General features: G+C 38.4%; 2 protein-coding genes across 7 annotated transcripts in view; both read right to left on the reverse strand.

The window, feature by feature from the left end:
- Positions 1–25,905, reverse strand: part of Zeb1 (zinc finger E-box binding homeobox 1) — a 161,195-nt gene that overhangs the window by 117,629 nt on the left and 17,661 nt on the right. For 2 of the 6 annotated variants that reach the window (XM_027405467.2, XM_035442770.1), the window contains one exon: positions 973–1,124. The exons of the other annotated variants lie outside the window; for them this stretch is intronic. The gene's annotated coding sequence lies outside the window, so the exon portion shown is untranslated. Of the gene's footprint in view, positions 1–972; positions 1,125–25,905 lie in introns of those variants that run through there. 6 annotated transcript variants of the gene reach the window in all.
- LOC100761755 (high mobility group protein B1-like) lies at positions 21,576–25,395 on the reverse strand. The gene has a single exon (XM_035442772.1). It carries the CDS (start codon positions 22,281–22,283, stop codon positions 21,687–21,689), a length of 597 nt encoding a protein of 198 aa, XP_035298663.1. The 5' UTR covers positions 22,284–25,395; the 3' UTR covers positions 21,576–21,686.

The following is a 25,905-nucleotide window of genomic DNA, read 5'->3' on the forward strand; positions in this document are numbered from 1 at the left end:
CTTTAGATCATAACTGTCACTCCTATCCAAAACAACCGTGAGTCCAACAGGACAGAGATGTCCACATGAAGAGATGTGTAGACACCAAATATATTCTAAAAAGAGTCTGTTTACATTCATTTGCAGCATATCAAAATGAAGCACATTGGGGTTCCTGTTTTTCAGTGAAAGCAAAAAAAAAAAAAAGATAGGGCAGAGATGTCTGATTTTTATCACCAAAGTTTAGAATTATAAATTTATTGTCTGGCTCATTTTGGTTAAAGAAGCACCTTTGTAAAATTAGTATTTGATACAAAGCTGTAATAGCAATTTTCAAGGTATGGAAACAGTTTTGGACAGCATTTTGTTACACAGCTCAGGTTGACCTCAAATTCTCGATTGTCCTGCCTCAGCCTAAGATTGCTCTACTATAGGTGTGTTCTACCATACCAGACTTCTGTAGCAGAATTTTTACGGTAAATAATTTTATTTTTTCTTTATATTATTGCTATCAAAGCAAAAAGATACTCTTATTCAATATACTATTATAAACTTTAAGACATATACTCTGAGAGATACCTAGAAATTGCACAGGCAAATTCAGTTTACTATAAATATGCTTAAAACTTAACTTCATTCAGGCAATATTTATAGCATGTCATTTTAAAGATAATTAGGAACACAGAACTATGAAAACTAAACTTGTTAAACTTTACATGAACCACATAAACTAATTTTTGAGTGTTTTTACTAGTTTTCTGAATACTGCATGTATAAAGTCCCTTGTAAGACTGTTCTCTGTACATATCTTATAAAAAGTATAACAGACATGTAAAACTCACACATTTGGTCTAATGTTCTAGAATAAAACATTCTAAAATTTTATTTTAAATATATATTCTATATATATATATGTATATATTTATATACACATATATATGTATATATAAATATATATATATATGAACATATAAGTTAAGAGAAAATCCTTACCGTTGATTTCCTTTTGGTGCTAGTCACTCCATTTCTCTTGATGGTTCCTTCCTATGTCAAGTAGACAGTAACCAGGTCACATGACACTTGGGTTCTCCCTTCTTCAGATGGGAATTTTCAGCCAATTGCCAGTTGAGAATTTAAACTGGAAACTAAATTACCCAAACTTTATTAAGTCATTCCCATATCCACCAGCTGATAATGAGCAATGACACTAACTGGAAAATTTTTAAAAAAATGCATGGTCTACCTCCTTTTAGGCAGTCATATCATATTTAAGAAGAAATACTATCACCTCAAACTGAAATTTGCAGTATCAGTTCAGTCTTTCCACTTAGGTCCCCACAATCATCCCAAACATATAATAAAGATGGTATTTATTTGATGATGCAATAAATTATTAAGTCACAAAGTTAAATGCCACCAAATATTATTGCCTTCATCTAAGAGCTAATTATAATGTCTGGAAACTGGTTGACTGTAACATTCGTTTTTACAAAATACTAACTCATCAACTACTTGCAGTACTATGTACCATAAAAGAAATTCAAGGTTACTGCAGACAAAGAATTCACTGAAAATATCATCTTAGTGTTGAAATAATGTGGGTACCCATTTGCAATTATAATACAAAAAGTTTTAGTCTGTTTTCCACACCCCTGCCCATTTAATTGGTAGCTATTCTTTGGAGAGTCTGTCAATCATGTATGATCTCTAATCATTATTGGTTTTTATTATTACTTGGTTGTTTAGTCTGTTTTAATGATTTTCATATTAAAATGACTAATTAAAAACTTTCTGAATATAAGCTATAGTAGATCCAAAATTAAGTGCACATATCTAGACACCTAAAAGACCTCAAATTTCAGGTTCTATGAACAATCACACAGATGCACATCTATTTATCCATTCAACCTCCCACCCATCTATCCACCAATTCCCTCATCTATACAACCATCCATCCATCCATCCATCCACCCACCCATCCATCCACACACATACCCATCCATCCATCCACACACACCCAAACATCCATCCACCCATCCACACACACACCCATACATCCACCCACCTATACAGACACACACCCATAATCCATCCACACACTCATCCATTTATCCATCCACCCATCCACACACACACACCTATACATCCATCCACCCATACACACACACACCCAAACACACACACACACACACACACACACACACACACACACACACATCCACCCATACACACACTCATCCACCCATACACATACTCATCCTTCCTCCCATCCAATGTTCCTATATCATATCCTGAAATTGCTACAAAGGTACTATGTAAGAGAGACTTTAGGCTGAATCAGCTCACAACCAAACCAAAAGAACAGACTTCAGACACAGGAATTCAATAGAGTTATCATATTTACCTCCAAACAGTTTGCTATCCTAAAAGCAGCACATTCCACTTTGTTTGATATGTTTAAGACCGCCCCAAAACCTCAATATGTGCAACATTTACAAACCATTCAAAGATTAACAAAGTTCTTTCTCAGGTGTTATGTACCAACAAAGGAAAAGGTTCTTTTTCTTAAGGGGGTTACAATGTAAAACTTAATGGTGTGTGTGTGTGTGTGTGTGTGTGTGTGTGTGTGTGTGTGTGTGTGTGTGTGCAGTATGTTGTACAAATGACTGGATATCCAACAGAAACAAGCACACTGAAACACACACATATGTGTGAAGTATGATGCACAAATGACTGGATTTCCAACACACACAAACACAGCAGCAGCAATTGTTTTGAACAGGTTGATGACATAGGGAGCAAATTTGAGAAGCCTAATTTATACTAAGAAACATCTCTGAAGTGAAAAATACCAGCTACTTTTTCTTATTTAGTTTAATAAAGTCCTCACAGCAAACAGTGACTGAATACAGAATATGGCCATAGAAGTATTCATGAACTCAGTATGGAAGATCAAAGAGAAATTCCTCAGCCAAAAGAAATGATAGAGAATGTAAGCACCCCTCCACACTCCCTCAAAGTCCTACTGTCAGCAGGAAAGAAGCAACTTGAAACACCCTAATGATCACAGTCATCACAGCTCTAAGTTCATTTTTAATACAAGACACAAAACAGACAGGTCTCCTTGAGACAGACAAGATGAGGAACACATGATTCCTGCTAGCACACCTACACAAGAAGGCTGCTTCAGATTTCAGCAGGTAAATCCCGTAAGACCAGCTTACAGGTGCATGTGCTTGCATGTAGTTAAACATTTCTAATACATGTACACTTTATAATTTATCACCACCTCTTCATTTTATAAACAAACCCAGAAGCCTGACATCATTAGCCCAAAGTCACATGGTTATCAAAATAAGACTCCTAAGAACAATACATCCTACATTTACCACAATTAAGAAAAAAGACACCAGGGGAAGGAATATTAGAATAGAAATTTAAATATTTTAACATCCATGCTAATATTACATTTTCAGATAGCCCATAAACCTCAGAAAATGCAAATCATATTATCCATATAATCCATAAAGTTAGAAAGACTCATGAAATGGAATTCCCTAAAATTTCCATGGCTTCCCATCCATTGCTCACACTTGGCACCCGTGTGTGTGTGTGTGTGTGTGTGTGTGTGTGTGTGTGTGTGTGTGTGTGTGTGTGTGTGTGTGTGTGTATCTAAATCTTAAGCATGTACAGCATTGAAAAACAAAGATCTCATCGTTTCAGATGACATATAATCTCTCAATATAATGCACATATTTGTATTTTATAAATGTACCTGGACAGCAAGAGAAGGTATGAAGACTTTACTGTCCAGATGTAAGAAGAAACACTTGAAACACTGAATCTAAGTTTCTAAACTAAGTTGTGACTCGAGGTGGGGCAGGTAACGGAATGTGAGAGCTATAAAAATTAGCAACAAAGTTTCTGAATGTGCCTGGTGTTGGTGGCTCAAGCCTTTAATCCCAGCACTTGGGAGGCAGAGGCAGGAGGATCTCTGTGAGTTCGAAGCCAGCCTGGTCTCCAGAGAGAGTGCCAGGATAGACTCCAAAACTACACAGAGAAACCTGGTCTCGAAAAACCAAAAAAAAAAAAAAGTTTCTGAATGTGCAACAATCACATGTTAATTAGAAATAAAACAGTAACAAAGCGAATGTGTTTCTGGCAGCACTCAAGGGTGCTGCATCTCATGATGGCACTGCAGCACTGGACATAAGGACATGCACTTTGCATTGCACATGCCATGCATGCAAGGCCTTCCACAATGCTTGAAATGTTTCAATGCAGACTCCAGACTACACTACAAACAGCCGTGTTGCTACTGCTCACACAGTTTTCTGCTCTTACAGCATAATGGTTTAAATACAGAAAACAAAGACTTTTAAATATTTTCCTACTACCATTCCTGAGTATGAATCAAATTCATGTATCTTTGGAATGCACTTTGTTAAGAATGTTTGATTTTTAAATTACTATTTGTTTTGTTGATGATTTTTAAGGCTTGAGATTAGAGCAGAATTTCCAGTATTTTCTGAAGTTCTCTTAAGCTTACATTAGCCATTCTGTATCAGGTATTGATGTGAATGGCATGCTCAGCATTGATAATTATAAAATCAAACTTATAAAATCAAAATTATAAAATCAATCAACTCTGGAATATAGTCTTTGTCCTGCTGTATCAAATATTCAGAAAGAATTCATTTTTTGGAAAAACAAACAACTACATTCATTTCATTAGTATGCACATTTGCTTTCATCTTTAGTAAAAGAAAAAATTACAAGTACATCAAAGAACTGTTAAAAATGTATTCATGAGTATCAGGGCTTGGAATTGTATGTCTATTTTATATGCCTATAAGCCTAGGGTCACATAAATACTCCTGAGTGAAAAGGAGCTTGAGTGCGAGGAGCTTAAGATGCCATGGTTTAGACTTAGTTATACTAAAAAGAGTGTCCGCTAGTTCAATTACTACTTCACTATACTAACTCAGATGTTTTTAGTACAGTGAAGTGTGTCCTCTGTTTCATAGGTCCCAAAAGAGCACTCATCAGGCAGTATCTAAAATCACCAAAACATCTGCGTACAGAGTAATGTTGAACAAGTCCGTGCTGCATCCACACCATACTCACCACTTTCAGCCTCTACACCATCAAAGGCTACAAACCCTAAGGACATACAACGTTTTGGCCATTTATTATTTTAAAAGACAAAAGATTACCATATGGTACCAAAAACACATTTGCTTAAGACATTTTACTTATATTCTGTTTTGTCACAAAGTGATAACCTCAGTGTTTTGTATGTCTGTGTGTCCATAAGTGTATATGCATATGATGTGTACAGCTCAACAGAAATTTGTTCACTGTTAGAAAGAACTAGATTAAATACAAAGATTACAGATACATACTCAACACACTTCTTATACCAATACCATCTTACCATCTACAGTAAGAAGCAAAATAGTTTTCTTTTTAAAACCTGGTGGGTTTCGTTGTTTTGAGAATGGGCTTTGCTTTGAGAACGGGTTTCAGTCTACACAAGGCTGTCTAGGAACACTCTATATACCTATGCTGACCTAGAAGTCACTGTGCTTCTCTTGCCTCAGCCTCCTGAGTGCTGGGAGGCATGAGCCACCACACCTGGCAAACTGGAGTTCTGAAAGTTCAATAACAACCTAACTTTCTTCTCCAAAGCACATGCAACCAATCCAGAAATCTACAGCATTCTCCAGTGTGCCCACTACTCAGGAACAGATGGAAACAAACATAAGGGAATCCTGAGTCAATAAATAATTGAAGAAAGATACAAAAGGGGTTGGGATGGAGGGGCAGGGGAGGAGGGGAGGAGAGGGAAAGGGAACTTGGATTGACATGTAAAAGAAGCTTGTTTCTAATTGGTCTAATTACAATTATAAAAAATTAAAAATATTAAAAAAGAAAGATACATATTTTATCCTTTCTTGGGTAGAGAATAGCAATACATTTTATGCAAAAACTTCTACAAATAAACAAGTATCAGTATTTGAGCACATAATTACTATACATGATAAGCTCTGCTCATTGTTAAGGGAACGGGGCACATTGTGTCCTCCCAGAATATCAGTGGGAAAAAAACTTCCATGTTTTCAGGTACCAAAAATGTTTATTCCAGTTCAATGAGTAGTATGAATAGAATAGAGAAGAGATTTTGGTTGTTGGTATTAACCAAGACAGACACAAGGAAGAGCTTTAGTTGGGGACAACAGGAAAGATGTCACTGAGATCACTGGTGGCCTTAAGATAACTAACGCTGTAACAGTAGGAAGAATTATTTCAGGTCAAAGAGGACAGTGTGACAGAAAGCAGAACCACGGAGGAACTGCAGGTACTTCAGATTCATCTACACACTGGGTGCCTGCCAACCTGAAAGGAAGTTCTTTACATTCTCAGCTCAAAAACCTATGAGGAAGATTATGTTAGCTGGTGTTTGGATAGCTCACCTCTCATTTGACAGTAGTGAGAGATGGGAACCTAAAGTATCATTAAAACTTATCAACTTACTATAGAGAGAAAGTAGGTAACAAAGATGAGTTAACCTTGAAGGCTTTTTTTTTTTCTGGCAACTTCCTATTTTGTGCTGGTATATTCAGGAGGAAGGAAATGTAGGTTGTCAAATGTGGCTTTAATAGTGGTCATGGAGAATTCAGAGTAAGGAAAGAACTAAGCTGTGGCATTAAAGGCAGAGAGGAGCTTCAGCAGAGAAACTTGAATGTGGGAGCATATTATACAGTCCTTAGATTTATCAGTGCTCATTTGCTGGACAAAGCAGACAGCTTCCACATACCTTTTTAACATATATGCTAAAGGTCCTGTTACTGTAGAAGAAAAGACAAAACAGTTTAATAAACATAATGTCTAGAAAATAATGGCAAACTATTTTAAAGCTATAAATGCCTACATTTACATATATGAAAGCAATCACCAAATAATGGGGGAATATAGAGCCACCTCTTGTCATCAAATGAAGCTTTCAATACCAGAACTGGGTTATATATAATTGAATTGTTGGTCAAAAAGGTCCCATAGGGATCCCCAAACAACCCAAGAGCTTTAGGAAGAGCTTTAGTTGGAGACAACAGGAAAGACGTCACTGAGATCACTGGTGGCAAGACTGTAAGCTGCTCTCCACAAACTGACAGCAAGGCTCCATTGCTGAAGACAAAAACTACACAAGTCATTGAACATGCAGAAATTGAGCTGGCACCTATATAGAGCTTTCATCTTGTGTCCCAATGTCTTGGGTAGAGGAAGGTACTCTATATTCTACTAAAAGGAAAACATAAACAGCAACCCAACCATAAACCCTTGAAATGGCAATGGTGTTCTTGAAAGAAATGCTAGGGCAATGGTGGCACAAAGCTTGTGGAAGTGACCAATCAATATCTGATTTGACTTAAGACCCACTCCATGAGATGGAACCCATACCAGATACTGCTTGGATGACCAAGAACCTGAGAAAGATGACCTAGGGACTTAGGGTAAAATCGAATACTGTTGTTCTAAAGAAAGGGAAAAAAAACTACATAGCAATACAATGGCATACTATACTCATAGATCTGTGCCATCATCAGAGAAGCTTCCTACTGCAGCAGATGGAAACAAATACAGAGACCCACAGCTAGGTATTATGCAGAGAACCAGAGAACTTGCTATACTCAGTTCTAATGGGATGTCTCCATCAAATCCCTCCCCTGATGTCAGGGAATCCTGCAAAAGCGGAGGTAGAAAGAGTATAGGAGCCAGAAGGGATAGAGGTCCTCAATCAACATAATCAAAACGCATTATCAAACGCATGAAGTCAGAGACTGAGGCAGCATGCACAGGGCCTGCACCAGATCCTTTTCATATATATTATGACTTCCAGTTTAGTGTTTTTATGCAATTCCTGAGTGTGGCATCTCTTGGGTTCTTTTTCTTCTGTTTGTTTTGTCCAATCCCTGTGTTACTTTCTGTTTTATCATATTATAGATGTGGATGGGAATCGAACTGTGAGGAGTAGAGGGAGGGGAAACCATAATCAGGATATATTATGACAAGGGAAAAAATTACTTTCAGTAAAAGAAATACACACAGATCTCAAATTAATACCTTAATGATGCACCTCAGGACCTTAGTAAAAAGCCAGATTTCAAATGAACAATCTAGAGTTATAACCTTAAACTGTGCACAACAAATGTATTTTGGCAAACAATGTAAAATATGCAAAAACAATCAACAAAAAGCTTTGCTATATTTAATGCCAACACACCTATCAAGTGTTTGTGGTCAAATTTCAATTAAAAACAAAGGTCATCTTTCTGGTAGGAGAAGAATCCTTGTTTAGTTAGACTGAACCCACCTTTAATTACCATATCATCAATCTTTTAAACACAAGGAAGTCTTAAATCAAAAGTCACATCCATGATTTGAGTCTATCTTGTTCCCAGAAATCTTTGTAGGCTTAGATAGCACATTTGGATCTTACCAATCAATGGTTCATGTCACTGAGGAACAGCTCCAAAGAGGTAGAGTTTGTGTTTTGCTTTTTTACTGAACTGCCATAACACTAGCTCTAAATTCAGCATGCTTACTACATGAATTGTACATTGGAGATAGATGAGTTAATAAAAGCTATTATAAATTCTGAAAGTACAAAGTTAAGAAAATGAAGTTTTTAAGTTTAAATTTTACAAAACTTAATACAGACAACTACACCACTTATAAAGTTTTACAGAAATTTGAGATTCTATAGCACTGTATGAAGTTTTTATTGATCCGATTCTGCTTTTCTTTATCTCTCTTGAACAAGCTCTAGACCAGTTATTCTCAACCTTTCTAATGCTGCAACCCTTTCATACAGTTCCTCATGTTGTGGTGACCCCCAACCACAAAATTATTTCATTGCTACTTCCTAACTGTAATTTTGCTGTTATGAATTGTAATGTAAAAATCTGTTTTCTGGAGCCAGGCGATGGTATCTCACACCTTTAATCCCAGCACTCGTGAGACAGAGGCAGGCGGATTTCTCTGAGTTCAAGGCCAGCCTGTTCTATAGAGCTAGTTCCAGGACAGCTAACATAGAGTTACACAAAGAAACCATGTCTCGAAAAACAAAACAAAGTTTGTTTTCTGAAGGCCTTAGGCAACCCACAGTTGAGAATCAACATTCTAGATAAGTCCACTCATTTTACTTGAAAAAGTCTCTACCTTGAGTGTGAAAACCAACTTCATTTTAAACTCTTTGAGTTTCTCAATACCAAACTGTACACAGTCTGTGTCTTTAAAGACATGTTACAGAAGCAGGGCAGGGTACCAGCATGCAGCAAGCCTAGGGGGATCAATGCAAAGAGCTGAAGAAAAGAGACTGGTGTTCCTAGCTTTTCGAGCAAGCTTTCCAAGTGACAATTAGCATGGCAGTATGTAATTTAATAGGTGTGACCTGTATGGCAATGATTCTAAAACATCTCAATCCAATCCAGTCATTTGCTTGCTTTGTCATTGTCACCCTTATTTAAGGTGCACGCACACACGCAAACTAACTCTGCACATTGTGCAAATAGAAGTAAATAGGTTTAGTTAAAAGGGGACCAAATAATGAGAAGTTAGGATATGGTCAAAGAACTAAGCTGGCAATGAAATACATAAACCACTTGGCTCCATCTGTTTGAAATGTCTGTGTGACCCAGAAACTAAAATATTGATACTCGGAAATCTGAAATATATGGTTAATCAGTTAGATATTTCTGTCAAGATGGTACAGTGTAATGAACATCTTCATAAGAGATTTAAGATCTTAAAAATAATGTGGTTTTGCTTTGTAAATGAGCCATTATCTGAGTTTTGCTTTTATGACTGAGTCATAAGAAACCACACATTATAGGCATTCCATTTTGTCAATCACTCATTCATCCATTCCTTTACTGTGGTGCTGGGGGATATACCAGAGTCTGCCAATTGGTAAAGAGATGCTCTTCTAGGAGTCAGTGTACCTCAGGGGAAGCATAATGACCCCACAGCACAAGAACCTATATTATATAGCCCAGTACAGTATGCCTCCTGGGACAGGGATCAGTCATATGTGCCCTGAGCCACAACAACATCACACATGACGGACGCAGGTCTGAGAGGCAGGGAGTACTGCCATAAAGGAAACTGCTGTTCACATGAAGCTCAAGTGATTCAATTTTTTTCACTTTAGATTTACAAGAGGAAATTATACAAGCCCAAAAATTTAACACTGTGTAAGATTACCTCCCCACCTCCATCCAAGCATTTGTTACTGTTTTCTAAAATGAGAGCCATTCTACTTGTCTTAAGAATCTCATTGCAGGTTTAATTTACATTTTCCCTAACTCCAAAAGATACTGAACATTTCTCATGTTTACAGGCCATCTTTTGAAAATTATTCATTAGCTCATTTGCTGGTTAGAATGTATTGAGGTTTTTGGCATCAAGATCTTCTTAGCTCCCTGTGTACTCTAGATAGTATCTGTCAGACACATAGCTGGCAGATTTCCTCCCACTCTCAGGTAGTCTCTTCACATGATTACTTAGTTTTAAATTTTATGCAGCCCCATTGTCTTCTATTGGCATTGCTGTCTAACCTGCTGGAGTCTCTTAGTAGGTCCTTGTCTGTGCCTGTATCTTTAAAATGTCTTCCTTAGCTTCAGAGTTCCAGCTCTCACATTAGGGCCTTTGGTCCATTTTTACACTGATATTTTTGGACAGGGTGAGAAACAAGAATCATCAGAGCCAACCGACAGCCTCTTTACTCACACCTAAACTTGACCCATTTGATAATGAGTTTGCTCTTAAGGAACCAACATTGCCAAATTCTGCTTACTTTTAAGAAAATTATAAAATCTATTTTACTTCATTTCTAGCTTTAAAAATACGATGTTATTTCCTAAGTTTTCAAATTGCCCTACAATTATTGTGTGAACATCAGACTATCCCCAACAATTTGACCTCTCTTTGATCAATCATCACCCACACTATCCCTCTATGACATCAGTATCTTCATGGGCCTACTGGGTACTCAAGATTACTAGGTCTTAAGGGGTGACACTGTTCTGATACCAGCTGCATCTTGTTTCTGCTATTCTTTTGCTTTAAAAAAGTTTAGAGAGTTCTTTTCATGTTTTGATATTATGTTATCATTACATCATTTCCCCCTCCAAACACTCCAATATAATCACTCCTTGATCTCTTTCAAAGTCATGGCCTCTTTTTCTTTGTATGTGTGTAAACACACATTCCTAAAAAGTACAACCTTCTCAGTCAGTATTATGTTACCTGTATGTTATTTTCAGGGCAAATTGGCATTAGATAACCACTTGGTCTGCTTTTCCCTGGAGAAGACTGTTTCTCTCACACTCAGCATTCCTTAGTTGCCTGTAGATCTTTGTCTAGGGTTGAAGCCTCATGAGCTTTCCTCCTTCTACCTTAGCTTGTCAGTCATGTTTAGCTACTTGTTCAGGTCATGATTAAGAGGCCATGTTGGTAAAACTTTATGGGTATAGCTTCTGACATTAAGGAAACACATCTCACAGAAAACTGTTTTTCGGCTCTGAGCATCTTTCCAAACCCCCTACTCTGTAATTATCCCCGGCCTAAGGTGCAGGTGTTGTGTTGTAGATGTGTCAGTTGGGACTGAGCCCCACAATTCTGCATTTTGATCTGCTATCATTCTCTATAATGGTCTCTATTACAAAGAGAAGTTTCCTTGATGAGGGGTGAGGACTACACTTATATGTGGGTCTAAGGATAACTATTTAGAGTGTAGGTAGGGATTCTGCTGGTTTAGTAAAGTGGCAGTTATGGATTTTTCTTCAAAAAATTCGTGACTTAATTAGCTCTGGGTAGTTGGCTAGGTTTTCCAGTACCCCAGGTATGATTTCGTTCCTGTTGAACAGGTCCTAAGTCCAAACAGAGAGTTGTTGGTTACCACCAAGGAATTTGTGACACTACTGCACTTTTAGGGTTACTGTGCCATGATGGCTGTGATGGTTCACTGTTGTAATAGCTAGGCAGGACTACTCGTTGCTTCCCTCCTTGGTAAGCTTGCATCGTGTCTCTTGGTTCCCTGCAAGCTGGTCCTAAGTGAGGAGGCTTTCAGATCAGACCTAGCTTGAGTCCTCTGGGCCCTGTGTCTGAAGTACACAGTGTCTTCAGCAATAGGGACTTACCTTTCACTCCCAGGAGGCAAACAAGGGCAACAGCAATTACCTATAATGCCTTGGAAACCTCTTGGAAACTGACTGATGACAGCTTACAAGAGGGCTTTTCATGCTTGATGTTGAGGTCCGTTAGTCTACGGTTCTTTTGGGGAGCACTGTCAACCCATTTTCACATTTATACACCAACTTATAAATGTTATAGGCATTTTTAGATAATTAATAACAGAATTCCTGAAGATTTCTTCAGACACCCTTACTGTTATTCTCCTCCCTCCTTTTGAATTTTTTCCGTTTCCTAATCAGACCCCCCCAATTTTCCCACCTCCCTGATGAGATCACTTGTACCCTGCTATTCCCCTCTCTACTGCTCCCCCACACCTACAGCAACGGTCCCATTTTACTTCCCTGTTTCTGCATTTACTCTAGATTACATACTCACATCTGAAGATTTGGAGCTAGGAACCCCAGATAAGAGCGAACATGTGATGATTGTCTTTCTAGGTCTGGATTACCCAACTCTTTTCTAGTTTCACCCATTTACCTGATAATTTATTTTTCTTTACAGCTGAATAATACTCCATTGTGTATATTAACACATTTCCATTATTCATTCATCTATTGAAGGTCATTTAAATTGTATTTCCTACCTATTATGGAGCAGCAATGAGCAAGGCTGAGCAAATATTCATGGAGTAAAATGCTGTCCTTTGAGCATGTTATGGAATGGTATGGCTGGGTCACAAGGTAGATATATTTTTAGCTTGTTGACAGTTTTCCACACTGATTACCAAAGTAGCTAGGCCAGTTGAATGAGGGTTCCCCTTCTGATACATCCTTTCTAGCATTTGTTATTGGCTGTTCTGATTTTTACCATTCTGGGATTAGGATAAGGTAGAACCTTAAAGTCATTTGATTTGCATTTCCCTAATTGCAAGGCTTGATGAGCATTTCTGAGATAGTTCTCAGCCAGTTTTATTTCTTCTTTTGAGAACTCTCAATTCAGATCTCAGGCCCATTTTTAAAAACTTTTTTTGGAATTCTTTATGTATTCTGGACATTAATCCTCTGTCAGATATATATCTGACAAAGATTCTCTCTTTACTTCTTTAGCTGTGTAGAAGCTTTTTAGTTTTATGAAGTCTTACTTTTCAACTGACAGGCCTAAATTTTGAGCAAATGGAGTCCTATTCACAAAGTTCTTTCCTACACTAGATTCATGCAGATAATGTCTAGGAGTTCTGGAAGTTTCAGTGTTTCTGGTTTCACAATTGGGTTTTGATCCATTTGGAGTTAGTTTTCATACAAGATGATGGATATGGCCCTAATTTCATTCTTCTGTATGTGAACATCCAATTTTCTATTTACTAAAGATGCTTTCTTTTTTTAGCATAGGTTTTTGGCATCTTTTAATGGCTGAAGTCATCTGTACTCTTGTTTGGGTTTCCAATTTTGTTCTACTGGTCTGGTCTACATGTCTGTTTTTCTGATAGTACTTTGCTATTTTAATTACTATGACTCTGTTTTATATCTTGAGATTTGGAATGGCAATCCTTCCAATATTGTTCTTTTTTCTTAGGATTTTTCTTCTATCTGCAGTCTTTTGTGAGTCCATATGAATTTTAGGATAGTTTTTTCTATTTCTGTGATGAATGAGATGGAGAATTTAACTGGCTTTGTACTGAATCTGTAAATGGCTTCTGGGAAAATGTTAATTTTCATAAATATTAGTTCTACAAATCCATGAATATGGGACTCCTTATTATTCCATTTTCTAGTGCCTTAACTTAATCTTTCAGAGGTTTAAAATTTTCATTGTAGAGGTCCTTCACCTCCTTTGTTAGACTTATTCCTAGATATTAATTTTCTTTGAGGCTATTGTGTATTGGAGTGTGTTCATAAACTCTTCCTTTACATTTGCTTTTGCTATATAGAAAAGCTGTTGGTTTGTTTAAGTTGATCTGTAAGTTTCCTGTAGAGTTTTGGGATCTTATATGTAGACTACATCATCTACAAATAGGGATGGATGACTTTTTCTTTCCTTATTTGTGCCCCTTTAATTTCCTTCTTTTGCCTTACTGCTCCAGCTGCTGCTTTAAGCACAATATTGAAAAGAAGTGGGGACACTGGGCAGCCCTGTCTCATTACTGAGTTCAGTGGGATTGCTTCAAGCTTCTTCTCCATTTAGGTTGATACTGGATGCACTCTGCCATTCTTTATTTTTGAGGTAAAGAGAAAACATAATATTCTCATTTACCTAGTTCACTGGCTCCCTACATAGTACATGCTCTCTTTCCTTGAGTTCCCAGTTTTGCATTTTCAGTTTCAGATGACTGAACTTGTGAGGCAGATACTTAAAAGCATGAAAACTCTTCTGGTGCCTGTGAATACCTTCTTGAACTTAAAGAGTAAAAATATAACAAACAGTGTATTTTATACTTGAAGACAGCATTTCTTCTTTCCCTTCCTCTTTTCTGTCTTTCAATATTTATAGTTTTCTTTATCTTTAAATTATCTCTTGAAGTCTTTTATAAGGCAGAAGTGAGGGCCAAGTATTTGCCAAAGGTATAACATGCTTAGTACAATGATCAGCACAGGCTGTTATATTTGATTACAATTAGCCACTAACCCACATAAAATCTTTATTTCAGGATCCTTCTCAGAATGCTGGCAATGATGAGGCTGAATGCCACATGGCCACAGTACGGTGGGATAGAATGTCAGATGGCACCCTCTCCACTTAGGTGAGCACAAACTCTGCTGCAGCCTCATTGGTATTTCCCTAATGGCCGAACGCCACACAGTCTAGGCCTTCACTGGATCTGATTTGCTGTACCTGATAAAAACAGACCACAAGAAATATCACTGCTTAAGAAACTATAGCAACCCCTAAGAATTCTTGGAACTATCTTTGTTTTCCTTCTCAGTCTCTTAGTTTAGCTAGGAGTCTATTTCTAGAACTGATGATCCAAATGCAAACTCTTACTATAATGGAAAAGTGTTTCTTCATAGAATAGTGTCTGAAACAAAACTGTTTCAATTTCTCTTCTAAGTGTCAAACTGGCAAGAACAGAAAAATCCCAAATACCCAGGCCTCCCCTCTTCCTCTACACACAAAGATAGACAGACGGACGGACGGACGGACACACAACTCTTTCTCTTTCTCTTTCTCTTTCTGATAGCTACTCATTTTTAGGGTTCCAAAGTTGTTCTTTATGTCTAGCTCCATTCTTTTAACTATCTGTTTTCTAACAGTAACTTTTTATTTAGTTTTGCCTTTTGTAGACATTGTTTAAAACTACTTGTCCTCAATATTATTTTCCAGAGCAAATCAGAACACACATTTTTATTTACTTTTCTTTAAGAAGGACCAGGTTTCTGTGAGTCTAACTTGGTAAATGAAACTCTGCATTGGTAGTATTATAGGATGGAGGAAGACTAGAACAAACAATAGCTGACTCCTAAAGAAAGCTTTAGGAAGTGTTGTCTTTTTCTGTCTTTATTAAATATGACCACTGAGGTGGAGGGACAGTTCTGATAAGTGCTTGCTGCTTAGCATGCACAAAGCCCTGTGTTTCATCTCCATCGCCATGGGAATGGGGAGAAAAGGAAAAATGGCCATGGGAAAATTACTATCTTTCATTACTCAGCATCTTAAATCCAAACGGCTATCGATCTGGAAAACAGATCATAAAATAAAACTTCTGCAGCTGATAGGAGTAGGGGGTGGCTGCTTAAGATAGTCACAAGATTGTCCTGGAAAATGGAGAGTAGAATATAATGTACAATGTAAAACTATGGCGAGAGGAAGAGTCATAAACTAAATTACTTTTACCAAATATCAGTCCACTACACTTTGCATAACCTATATGGTATAGAATATAACTAGCTATAGCATTAGTAGATGCTTGAACACCTGTAAGTAACCTAGTTACTATAACTTTTTCAGACTGGAACTATCAGAATGTCTTGACAAATATTATACATATTATACATATACATCAGTATATATCAGTATAAGTATAAAGGATAAACACTGGAGGTAATTACAATGTTACCAAAATATCTTTAACTTATCTTACAGTATATGCTCCAGACTCCCCACTGGATGCCTGAAGCACATGCAAGTCACATTATCATCATCCATTTACTTTCAGTTCAGTGTCCTCGCCATAAAGAGCATATTTCCCTTGATCCAGGCTAGCTATAGAACCTGTGTTAACCAACAAAATGGGCAGAATGAACTCTGGGAAATTTTAGAACCTAGACTTTGAAAATTACAGCTTCTCAGGTGTGGACACACAGGTCAGCTTGGTGAAGATCTCTGCTGTTCTGAACATTGAAGACCGCCTGAGATCTTCAAGAAGCAGATGGAGGATCAACACTGCAGACCAGGCTTAACAGCCAGGTGTCCTCTGATAAGTGAGATGAATAACACAGGAGACCACCCTGAGTGTCAGTGCTGCCATTTGTTCTGTGAAAGGACAATGGAGTCATCCATCTTCTGGAACACCAACTTAGAATACCAAGTCACAGGGTGGGTCACTGGGGCAGGGAAACCTTCGGTGTGTGGCTTTAATTTGCCCTGCATACAGGAGGCCAGTGATTCTAGACTCTTCCCTTGGCACATGGGGTGGGTCTGCTGTCATTATTCCTGAAACCCTTTTGCATAATCATTAGAAATTCAGAGTAACACAAACAAACAAGATGCAGCTTCTGCCTTTGTCCCTGGACCACTCTGAGATCCTTGCCATGTGGTGAACAACTCCAAGCCAGCTAGTGAACAAGAGCCTTGCCCTTCCCAGCATCCCACACTAGAACACAAAAGGCAGAAGAATCATATAGACAGCCCTCAAAATTATGAGAGTAAATTATTGTTGTTTTGAGCCACTAAATTTCAAGGCTGACATCTATGCAGCAGTAAGTGAAACATTCCTTAAACATGAATTGCAAAAATACCACCACCGGCATTTAAAGTCCAGTAAAACTCCAGAACATTTGGTTTTAGTGACTACTGAAACAGAATTGTGGAAAAACCACAGTAGAGCCTAAGTTTTAAGACTTGTTGATGGTTTCATTTAATTTAAAAAAAGAAACATGATTCAGTATTTAAAATCACCTCTCATAAAATTACTATTATTTCTAAAGTTAATATTGAAGAGATTATTAAGTACTAAGAAAATAAGGGCAGTACTTCAAGTTTGAGAAAAAGGCAAGTAGGTAACAGACAGATTTTACTTCTATGAAAATACAGCACTTAGATTAGCTTTGTATCCTACATGTTCTGTATTATGTAGCCTACATCATATGAGGAATTCATATATGATGGAGCATAGAGTACTGAATTCTACCAAACACGCTATTTTATCTTACTTAAAACCTTAAGGACAAACACACTGATGAAGCATGGTGTATTGGAGAGCCAGCAGAACTCCCATTCACAAATAGTTCCCTTTGATAGGAGTTTAGATTACAGTTCATTGACTTTAAATGTCTGTTAATAAATCCCAACATCTCATACCATGAAAAGTGCTTAATTCATATAAACTTCACTTTCTACTGCTGCTTTGGATATTATATACTTCCAACCAAAACTGAGAGTGAAGTTTATTGATGAAGGGTAAACATCATCTCCAATAGTGTTGTCCTCAGCAAATACCCAACGAAGGCAAGGGCCCTCTGCCAACAAATCACTGAGAGAGTCACGAACTACAGAGCAGACAAGAGCATATGGCAGATTTCCTGCTTTGTAGTATGATGAAAGTTAGGAAAGCTAGAATTCAACATAAGCATTATAAATCTTCAAATTTGTCACAGATTAAAGGATTTTAAAAATTAAAGAAAATTTAAAATCCCATGTTCTACCAGACATTTTATTTAACGTAGTAAAAGGTTTCTTTTAAAAAGTAGGAAAAATCTAATGATTTACTCAAGTTTAAAATAAAACAATTCTTAAAATAGGTATACTGAAATATTTTTGAAAAGTAAAACTCTATCTTGCTAGAAGTGTTGAGTGTTTTTCTATCATGAGGATTTGAGGGCCTCCAAACTTCAACTAGTGTATTTTTCTCAGTTGCTGCTACAGAATACACATTGAGGACATTCTTCATTCTCTGACGTGACCCCCAGACTCAGCTAAGCCTGAGGTTGAAACCATGCCCAAGCCATTCCATATTCACACAGAGCTGCTCTTGGGCTGTAAAGAGGCCTTTTGAAAGGGAGAAAGTGAACATAATGGGGAGAAAGGAACTGGGGGAGAGAAAAGGCCTCTTTTGTACGGTATGAATTATTTATTCAGTCAAGCCATGAACTCACCATTTCTAACTAACACTCTATCAGAGCACTCTCAATAGTGAACCCCAAGAATGAAAAGTTGCAAGATTATCACTCCTTAGCCAACCTGTAATGATTTTTCCTGCTTAGGAATATCTTAACCATATAACAGATTATAGTGTACCCAAAATTTATAACTTTAATTATACATTTTGTAAAGCAGAGCAAGGTGCCAACTTTTAAGTGACCCAAAATCAGCAAGTAGCTTTCATGACCAGCTTTTAGTCATTAACAAACCACTCCTCTGTGGTTCTTAATTTAGGAACCCAAGTGCAGACATGCTTATTTACGAGCTCTCTTATTTGTGCCTGACAGATAACCAAGCATCTTAAACTGCTAGAAACAAATCTCTCTCTACTGCTGATGCTGTTGAGATTTATCTCACTGAAGACTCTAGAAGGAAGTACTGGCTCTTGATCAGCAGAGACAAGCTAGAGTCAGATTTCTCCCACAACCATTAATAACGTTTGTTTCTCTAAATTATTAATAGAGATTAAGTCTCCTCTGAATAAGGGCAGAGATAAGGTCCTTGCTTCTTGATAGAAAAACAGGTCTAGTCTCTACTCCAATGGATGAACAGCCCTGCCATATCTTCTCACAAAACAATTTACTTTAAAAATATGAACACAGATCCATGAAATACACCAACATATTTACAACAAAGATGCCAACAGTACACAACTGAGAAAAAATCTCCCTAGTAAGTGGTGTTGGGAAAATCAAATGTGTGTCTCCATATAGAGGGGGAAATGAGACTCTGACCTCGCACCACATACAAAAATCAACTCAAACTAAATTAAGGACCTAAACATTAGACTGCAAATTACACAGACACATCAGAAGAAAACAGGCAATGTGGCTTGTCACTGACCTTGGCAATAACTTTTGGGGGCGAGTCCAAAACACAGGGATTAACAAATGGGAATTCAAACTTAAAATATCTTGACAGCAAAGGAAAGATCAAGACTGAAGACAACAACCTACCAGTTGGTAGAGAATATTTGAAAATCATGCATCTGATAACATATATGGAATCAAGTCTTCAGCAGAAAAACAACTTTAAAAAGGTGTTAAAATACATTTCTCAGAAAATAACATAAGAGTGAATGGCAGGGATATATGTTGGCTCAATTATAGCAAAATTTTAGTCCACAAGTAAAGATCTGTAATTTCTCTGTAGTAAGAAGCAAAAGTGTCATGGCCACTATAGTTTATGACAATATAGATCTGAAGATGGCTAGGAAGACTAAGCCTTCTCAACATGAGAACTAAGAGGCAATACATTTGCAGCTTAGTTAATGCATTTCACAGTACATTCATAATAAAATCAAGTTGCATAGCATAAATATATATTTTTCCACTTGAAAATAATCAAAACATTTATCAGTTTGTGAACAAGTGAACTATATTCATACAGGGTTCTTCTGTAACTTAAAACCTACAAAGCACACAACTTCTGGAGAAGTATCCACCTCTAAAGTTGTACATCTTTATACTTTATTTGAAACCATGTGAACAATCCTTAAGCTCAGAAGCATCTACATAATTTTACTTGACCTCATTTGTGTTAAGATAAAAAAAAAGAAAAGAAAAGAAAAAAACCCACAAGTTTTCAACCTGGAATCCGCATTGTAGAAGGAAGCAATCAGCTCCTGCAACCTGTCCTCTGCTCTCCACACTTCGACACTGGCACATGTAACCCCCTCCCCACCAAACAAATAACAGGATAAAAACATGTAAAAATTCTGAAAGGGCCAGCAAAGTGGCTATGATTTCAGAGCACTTGCCACCAAGCTTTAGGACCTGAGTTTGATCACTAAAACCTACATGGTCAAAGAAGAACAAACCTGCACAAGTTGTCCTCTGCTTCCCACATGTGTGTCATGTCATACATTACATGCTCACATGATAAATAAATGTCTAAAAACAAAGTTTTTTTAAAAGCATGTTTTATGTAACATTCTTAGCACCCTTTCATCTCTGTGTTCATTTAATTCTCCTTACTTCTATTTCTCTCCCAATTGAGAATCGGGGCTGGTAGACTAGTCAGAACTCGTGATGAGTGTGGAGGAAAATAACCGTACACAGAATATGGATATAGTTAATTTATTAAGGGGAAATCACTCATATGAGGAACCAATGACCCAGGTTAATCTCAGCAGCCCTCCAAGACCCGACACGAACCCAGTGAGAGGAGGAGCACCCCTCTCCTCAGCTCTTTATCCCACAAACCCCTATGCACCTGTGGCCATGCCCAAATGGGCATGGTCAGCACCACAGGTGCTTACAGATCTCTCCCTACAATTTCAATTTTAGTCTAAAGAAAAGATTCACTTTATACAAAACTATATACAAAGATGGCAAAATTCAAGTATGCACTAGGAAGAGTATGAATATACACCCTCAAGATCTAAAGCCAGCAAAACAACAAGAGCAAATGGCAAGAACTACATTATCTAGTCCTAAGGTAAAGGTGTAACAGAGATTTCTATAGAGCTGTACTAGGCTGGAAAGTTTAAGTCTTGTATCTAATATTTCTAAGGAGCGAGAACAGTAATTGTGACAGCCTAATCTTCAACCTTATCAAAGACCTGAGAAGGAGGCTAACAATACTAGGGTAGGCAGGAAGTGCAGGTGAGCAACTTCCAAAGGTGCAGCAAAGACAGAAACAGCAGGCTACCTGGACAGTCACCCAAAGTCTCACAGCAGTGTAGGGGCAACCAACATTGGCTAAGGCCTCACTCACTCATCTCACTCACCAACACAGAAGCAGGGAGGTAGAAAGACTGTCTCACCCTGACTTGGCAAGGTTTAGCAGTCTTCTAAATTATCTCCTGCAAGCACAGTAGGACAGCATGTCTGAAGTCAGCAGTTGAAGTGGGGGCAGTTCTTTGCCCAAGAGGCCATTAGCCAAGGAAGCAGTGGACTCCAGGAGGAGTGACATCGGTGCTCAACATTTTCTTGGGAATAGCTTGGTGCTATCAGGAGCAAATGTGTCTCATTTTCAACAGAGTACTAATATTAAAACATTTAAATGCCATACTCAGTAGGTCTATGAAGTGTTTGAAGATCAAAATCTTTTTTTTTTTTTTTTTACATTTCAATTTTTTTCTTTAAAAGGAGTGAGTTGTGTACAGGGGGCTTAAATGCTTTATAGACAAAAAAAACTGCACTAGAACCAACTTATTCATCATCATCTTCTTCCTCCTCCTCATCTTCCTCTTCCTTCTTTTTCTTGCTCTTTTCTGCCTTAACCACCCACTTTTTCACTGCATCCCGTTTTCCTTTAGCTCTGTAAGCAGCAATACCCTTTTCGTGCTTCTCCTTCAGCTTGGCAGCCTTCTTTTCATAGGGCTGCCTGTCCTCTGCTGCAGTGTTGTTCCACATCTCTCCCAGTTTCTTTGCAACATCACCAATGGACAAGCCTGGGCGTTCTCCTTTGATTCTTGGACGATACTCAGAACAGAACAAGAAGAAGGCCGAAGGACGCCTCTTGGGTGCATTGGGATCCTTAAACTTCCTTTTGGTCTCCCCTTTGGAGGGGATGTAGGTTTTCATTTCTCTTTCATAACGAGCCTTGTCAGTCTTTGCCATATCCTCAAATTTCCCCTTTTCTTTAGCAGACATGGTCTTCCACCTTTCTGAGCACTTCTTTGAGAACTCTGAGAAGTTGACAGAAAAATCCAGGTGCTTCTTCTTGTGTTCCTCTCGGCAAGTTTGCACAAAGAATGCATATGAGGACATTTTGCCTCTCGGCTTCTTAGGATCTCCTTTGCCCATGTTTAGTTGATTTTCGTCCGTGAGGCACAGAGTCGCCCAGTGCCCGTCCAGCTCCCCATTGCCCCGGCGCTGTCTCTATGGAGCTCAATGTACTGCAATGGCTGTGAGAGCGGGAGCCAGACGCAGCCTCCTCACTCTCTCCGCTCTGTAACATCGAAGATCAAAATCTATGTCTAACTAATTTCATAGATTTAAGAATGTGGGTGAAAATATCTGTAATTCTCAGGAGCCTAGTTGTACAAAGGTTTAAGCTTCCTAAAAAATTTAGCAAGGACCAAGATTAGAACAATATAACTAAATACACACACACACACACACACACACACACACACACACACACACACACACACACGTGAATCTCTAAAACAGAGGTATTAGAAGTGTCTTAATCTGAGGTAGAACTATAGAGTACAACAACATGATAGAAATATAATAAATTGTGTCAAAATACAAAATAATACAAGAAAAAGAGGCTATCAACTTGAGAGTTGAGGGGGCCACAGAGAGGGTTGGAGGATATATTAGAGGGGCTGGAGGGAACAAAGAGGGGAAAGTTGAAATAATTCTGTTTCAGTTAAAAGGATATTTTAAAAAGAAGACATATAAAGCTAAAATAAATGGCCAAGGGTGTTCCTACTGTGTGCTTAAAATTCCAGCACTGGGGAAGCAGAGACAGGCAAACCCCTAAGACTAACCAGTCAACCAACCCAGTCTAAATCAGTGAATCCCAGATACAAATTAGAACCATCTAAAAAACTAGAATGGCTCTCTAGAATACCCAAGGTGGACCTCTGGCCTCCACATACATACACATGCACACAAAACCCTTTTTCTCAGTACTGGGAATGCTACCTAGGGCCCTGGGCATATTACATTTGCACAATTCCACTTAGTTACATCCCTGGCCCCACTGTGATTAAAACAAAACTAGTATTGTGCAATTAATTTTCTTCCTGTCACCTTATGAGGCTAAAAGTAATAAATACAGTAAGTTTCCTACATCTGAGACAGATTTAGGTCTGCACTATCACGGCTGAACTGTACTGTACCAGAAGAACAGAAATCTCTACAAGGTGATGTAGAAACGTGCACCCCAGGCATGGTGGTGAATGCCTTTAATCCCAGCTCCTAGGAGGCAACAGCAGGTGGATCTCTGAATTCAAGGCCATCCTGTCTATATAGAGTTCAAGGCCAATCAAAGATAAGTACTGAGAGCCTGGAGAAAAAGAAGTGGGGAGACACTGAGTGTGAGAAATACTCTCACGTAAAGCATGACACCTGACTTGTCAAGGGTTAGCTATCCTGAGGTGCTACAGAGCTCACACCCTAGAAACCTGCAAAGCTCACCTAACTCCCAAGAAAAGGCTGATTCAACAGAACACATTCTGAGAATGATAACTTATTAAACATGCATGATTATGCTTTTAAGGCTCGAATGGTATGTGTGCAACCTAACAAGATTTATTAAATTCCCTTTGCACTTTAGAAAGAAAATACATTAAAAGGCAGTGAAGACAGGTTATTTTTATAACAAGTTATTTTTCTACTTTTCATTGTACTCTTCAATAAGTGCTCCGTTCTTCACTTCCCCAAGACATAATGAGTACACTAAGATGCAAATTTTACTTCAAAAAGAAAAATAAACTAGACTCTCAAGTTTCACTTATGTATTTATTGTTTGTTAAAAGAAATACTAGGGACTGGTGACATGACTCAGCAGGTAAAGGGGATTACCACAGAAGCCTGACAACCCAACTTTAATCCCTGGAGCCTTCATGAAGGTGAAGGGGAGAACCAACACCACAAAGTTGTTTGTTGCCCTCCACATGTGTGCCACGGCATGCACACACCCACACAACACACTAATACTAATAAAGTTTAAAAGTAACTAAAAGAAACATTATGTGTCATACAAACGGCTAAGGCATCTGCTAAAGTGACTTGTGAAGGCAATGTGTTTCCCTCAGGCTTCTGGGTGTTAAAGGTTTCTGCACACCAGCTTTCAGACATACATTACTACTCTGTAACTAGAGTTCTGAAAGGCAACTATTGACTAGAAATAACCTGTGAGTAGCTGGAACACCCAAGTCAGTGAGAAATTTCTTCTGACTATGTCTGTACAGAGGTCAGCATCTTCCACATAGATACTGGTAGTGCTTTTCTGCTGACATGGGATGGTGGGTGCAGTGTACATACCGCAGAGGAAACAACTAGTAGCTCTTCTGTATATGGTCCCCAACAGTGACTGCCCCTCTGATAACCAAATAAATGTAGCCCAGAAGCAGCAGCTTCTGCTTCTAAGGCAGAACACATAATGTTCTGGTACTCTTGGTCCTCTCTATAAGGAAACTCATACTAAATGAATTTTAAAGTTCTTTCCCACTTAAAAATCTTTGCTTCATGTCTCTACCTTACATTTTCCTCAACGGTACCAAGTCAGAGTAAAAGAATGTGTCTTTGTCCATAGATCTGAGCTTAGGGAAGCCTAATTTTTCCAGTACTGCCAAACTCTGGGAATGCAGAAAACGTGAGTATCTCATGAATAGAATGAGCTGTCTCTGCTAATGAATTTCTTTTAATCACCCTCCTTTCTGACCACTGCCACCTACTGCTTTGATGGCAGGCTCCCCATGCTCCTCCATAGAGAAAAGGAGCCTCGTGGAGTAACCTGGCTTGCTTTGGTCTTGATACTGTTAGTAAGATGACAAGCTTCTGGAAAATAGTGTGCTGGCGGACAAAGCAGAGCACCAAAATCAATATTAACCATATATCTAAAGTATGCAACAAATCTAGAGAAGAAAAACAATTCTAGGTCACCCAAATGTTGTCACAAAAGCAATTCTTAAAGGTAAAATTAATGTTTCCATCTTAAATAGCTTTAAAAGGACTTTACAATACAACCCAATCTGTTATCATTTCTCAAAATATACATACTTTACTCTTCAACTCAATGTAGTTCCTAATCTATGGAGTGATATAAGACCCCTGAAAATGAAACACTAAATGACAAAAAATGCAGATGCGGAAATAGCTATGAACATTTGGATAGCACATCTATTTAAGGCCGACCTCTGCCCCAACCCCTCACTTCACACACCTCTAACTCCTCACCTCACTCTGCCCCAACCCCTCACACCACACTGCCCCAACCCTTCACCTCACACACACCCTCACCTCACACTGCCCCAACACCTCACCTTATACTGCTCCAACAACTTACCTCACACTGCCCCAACAACTCACCTCACACTGTCCCAACACCTCACCCCACATTGTCCCAACCCCTCACCTCACACACACCCTCACCTACACTGCCCCAACCCCTCACCTAACACACACCCTCACCTCACACTGCCCCAACCCCTCACCTCACACACACCCTCACCTCACACTGCCCCAACCCCTCACCTTATACTGCTCCAACAACTTACCTCACACTGCCCCAACAACTTACCTCACACTGCTCCAACAACTCACCTCACACTGCCCCAACACCTCATTTCACATACACCCTCACCTCACAAACACCCTCACCTCACGCTGCCCCAACACCTCACCTCACACACACCCTCACCTCACACTGCCCCAACACCTCACCTCACACATCTCCAACCAATCTGTG

This window comes from Cricetulus griseus, chromosome 3, assembly GCF_003668045.3.
Source record: "Cricetulus griseus strain 17A/GY chromosome 3, alternate assembly CriGri-PICRH-1.0, whole genome shotgun sequence".
Taxonomy (NCBI): domain Eukaryota; kingdom Metazoa; phylum Chordata; class Mammalia; order Rodentia; family Cricetidae; genus Cricetulus; species Cricetulus griseus.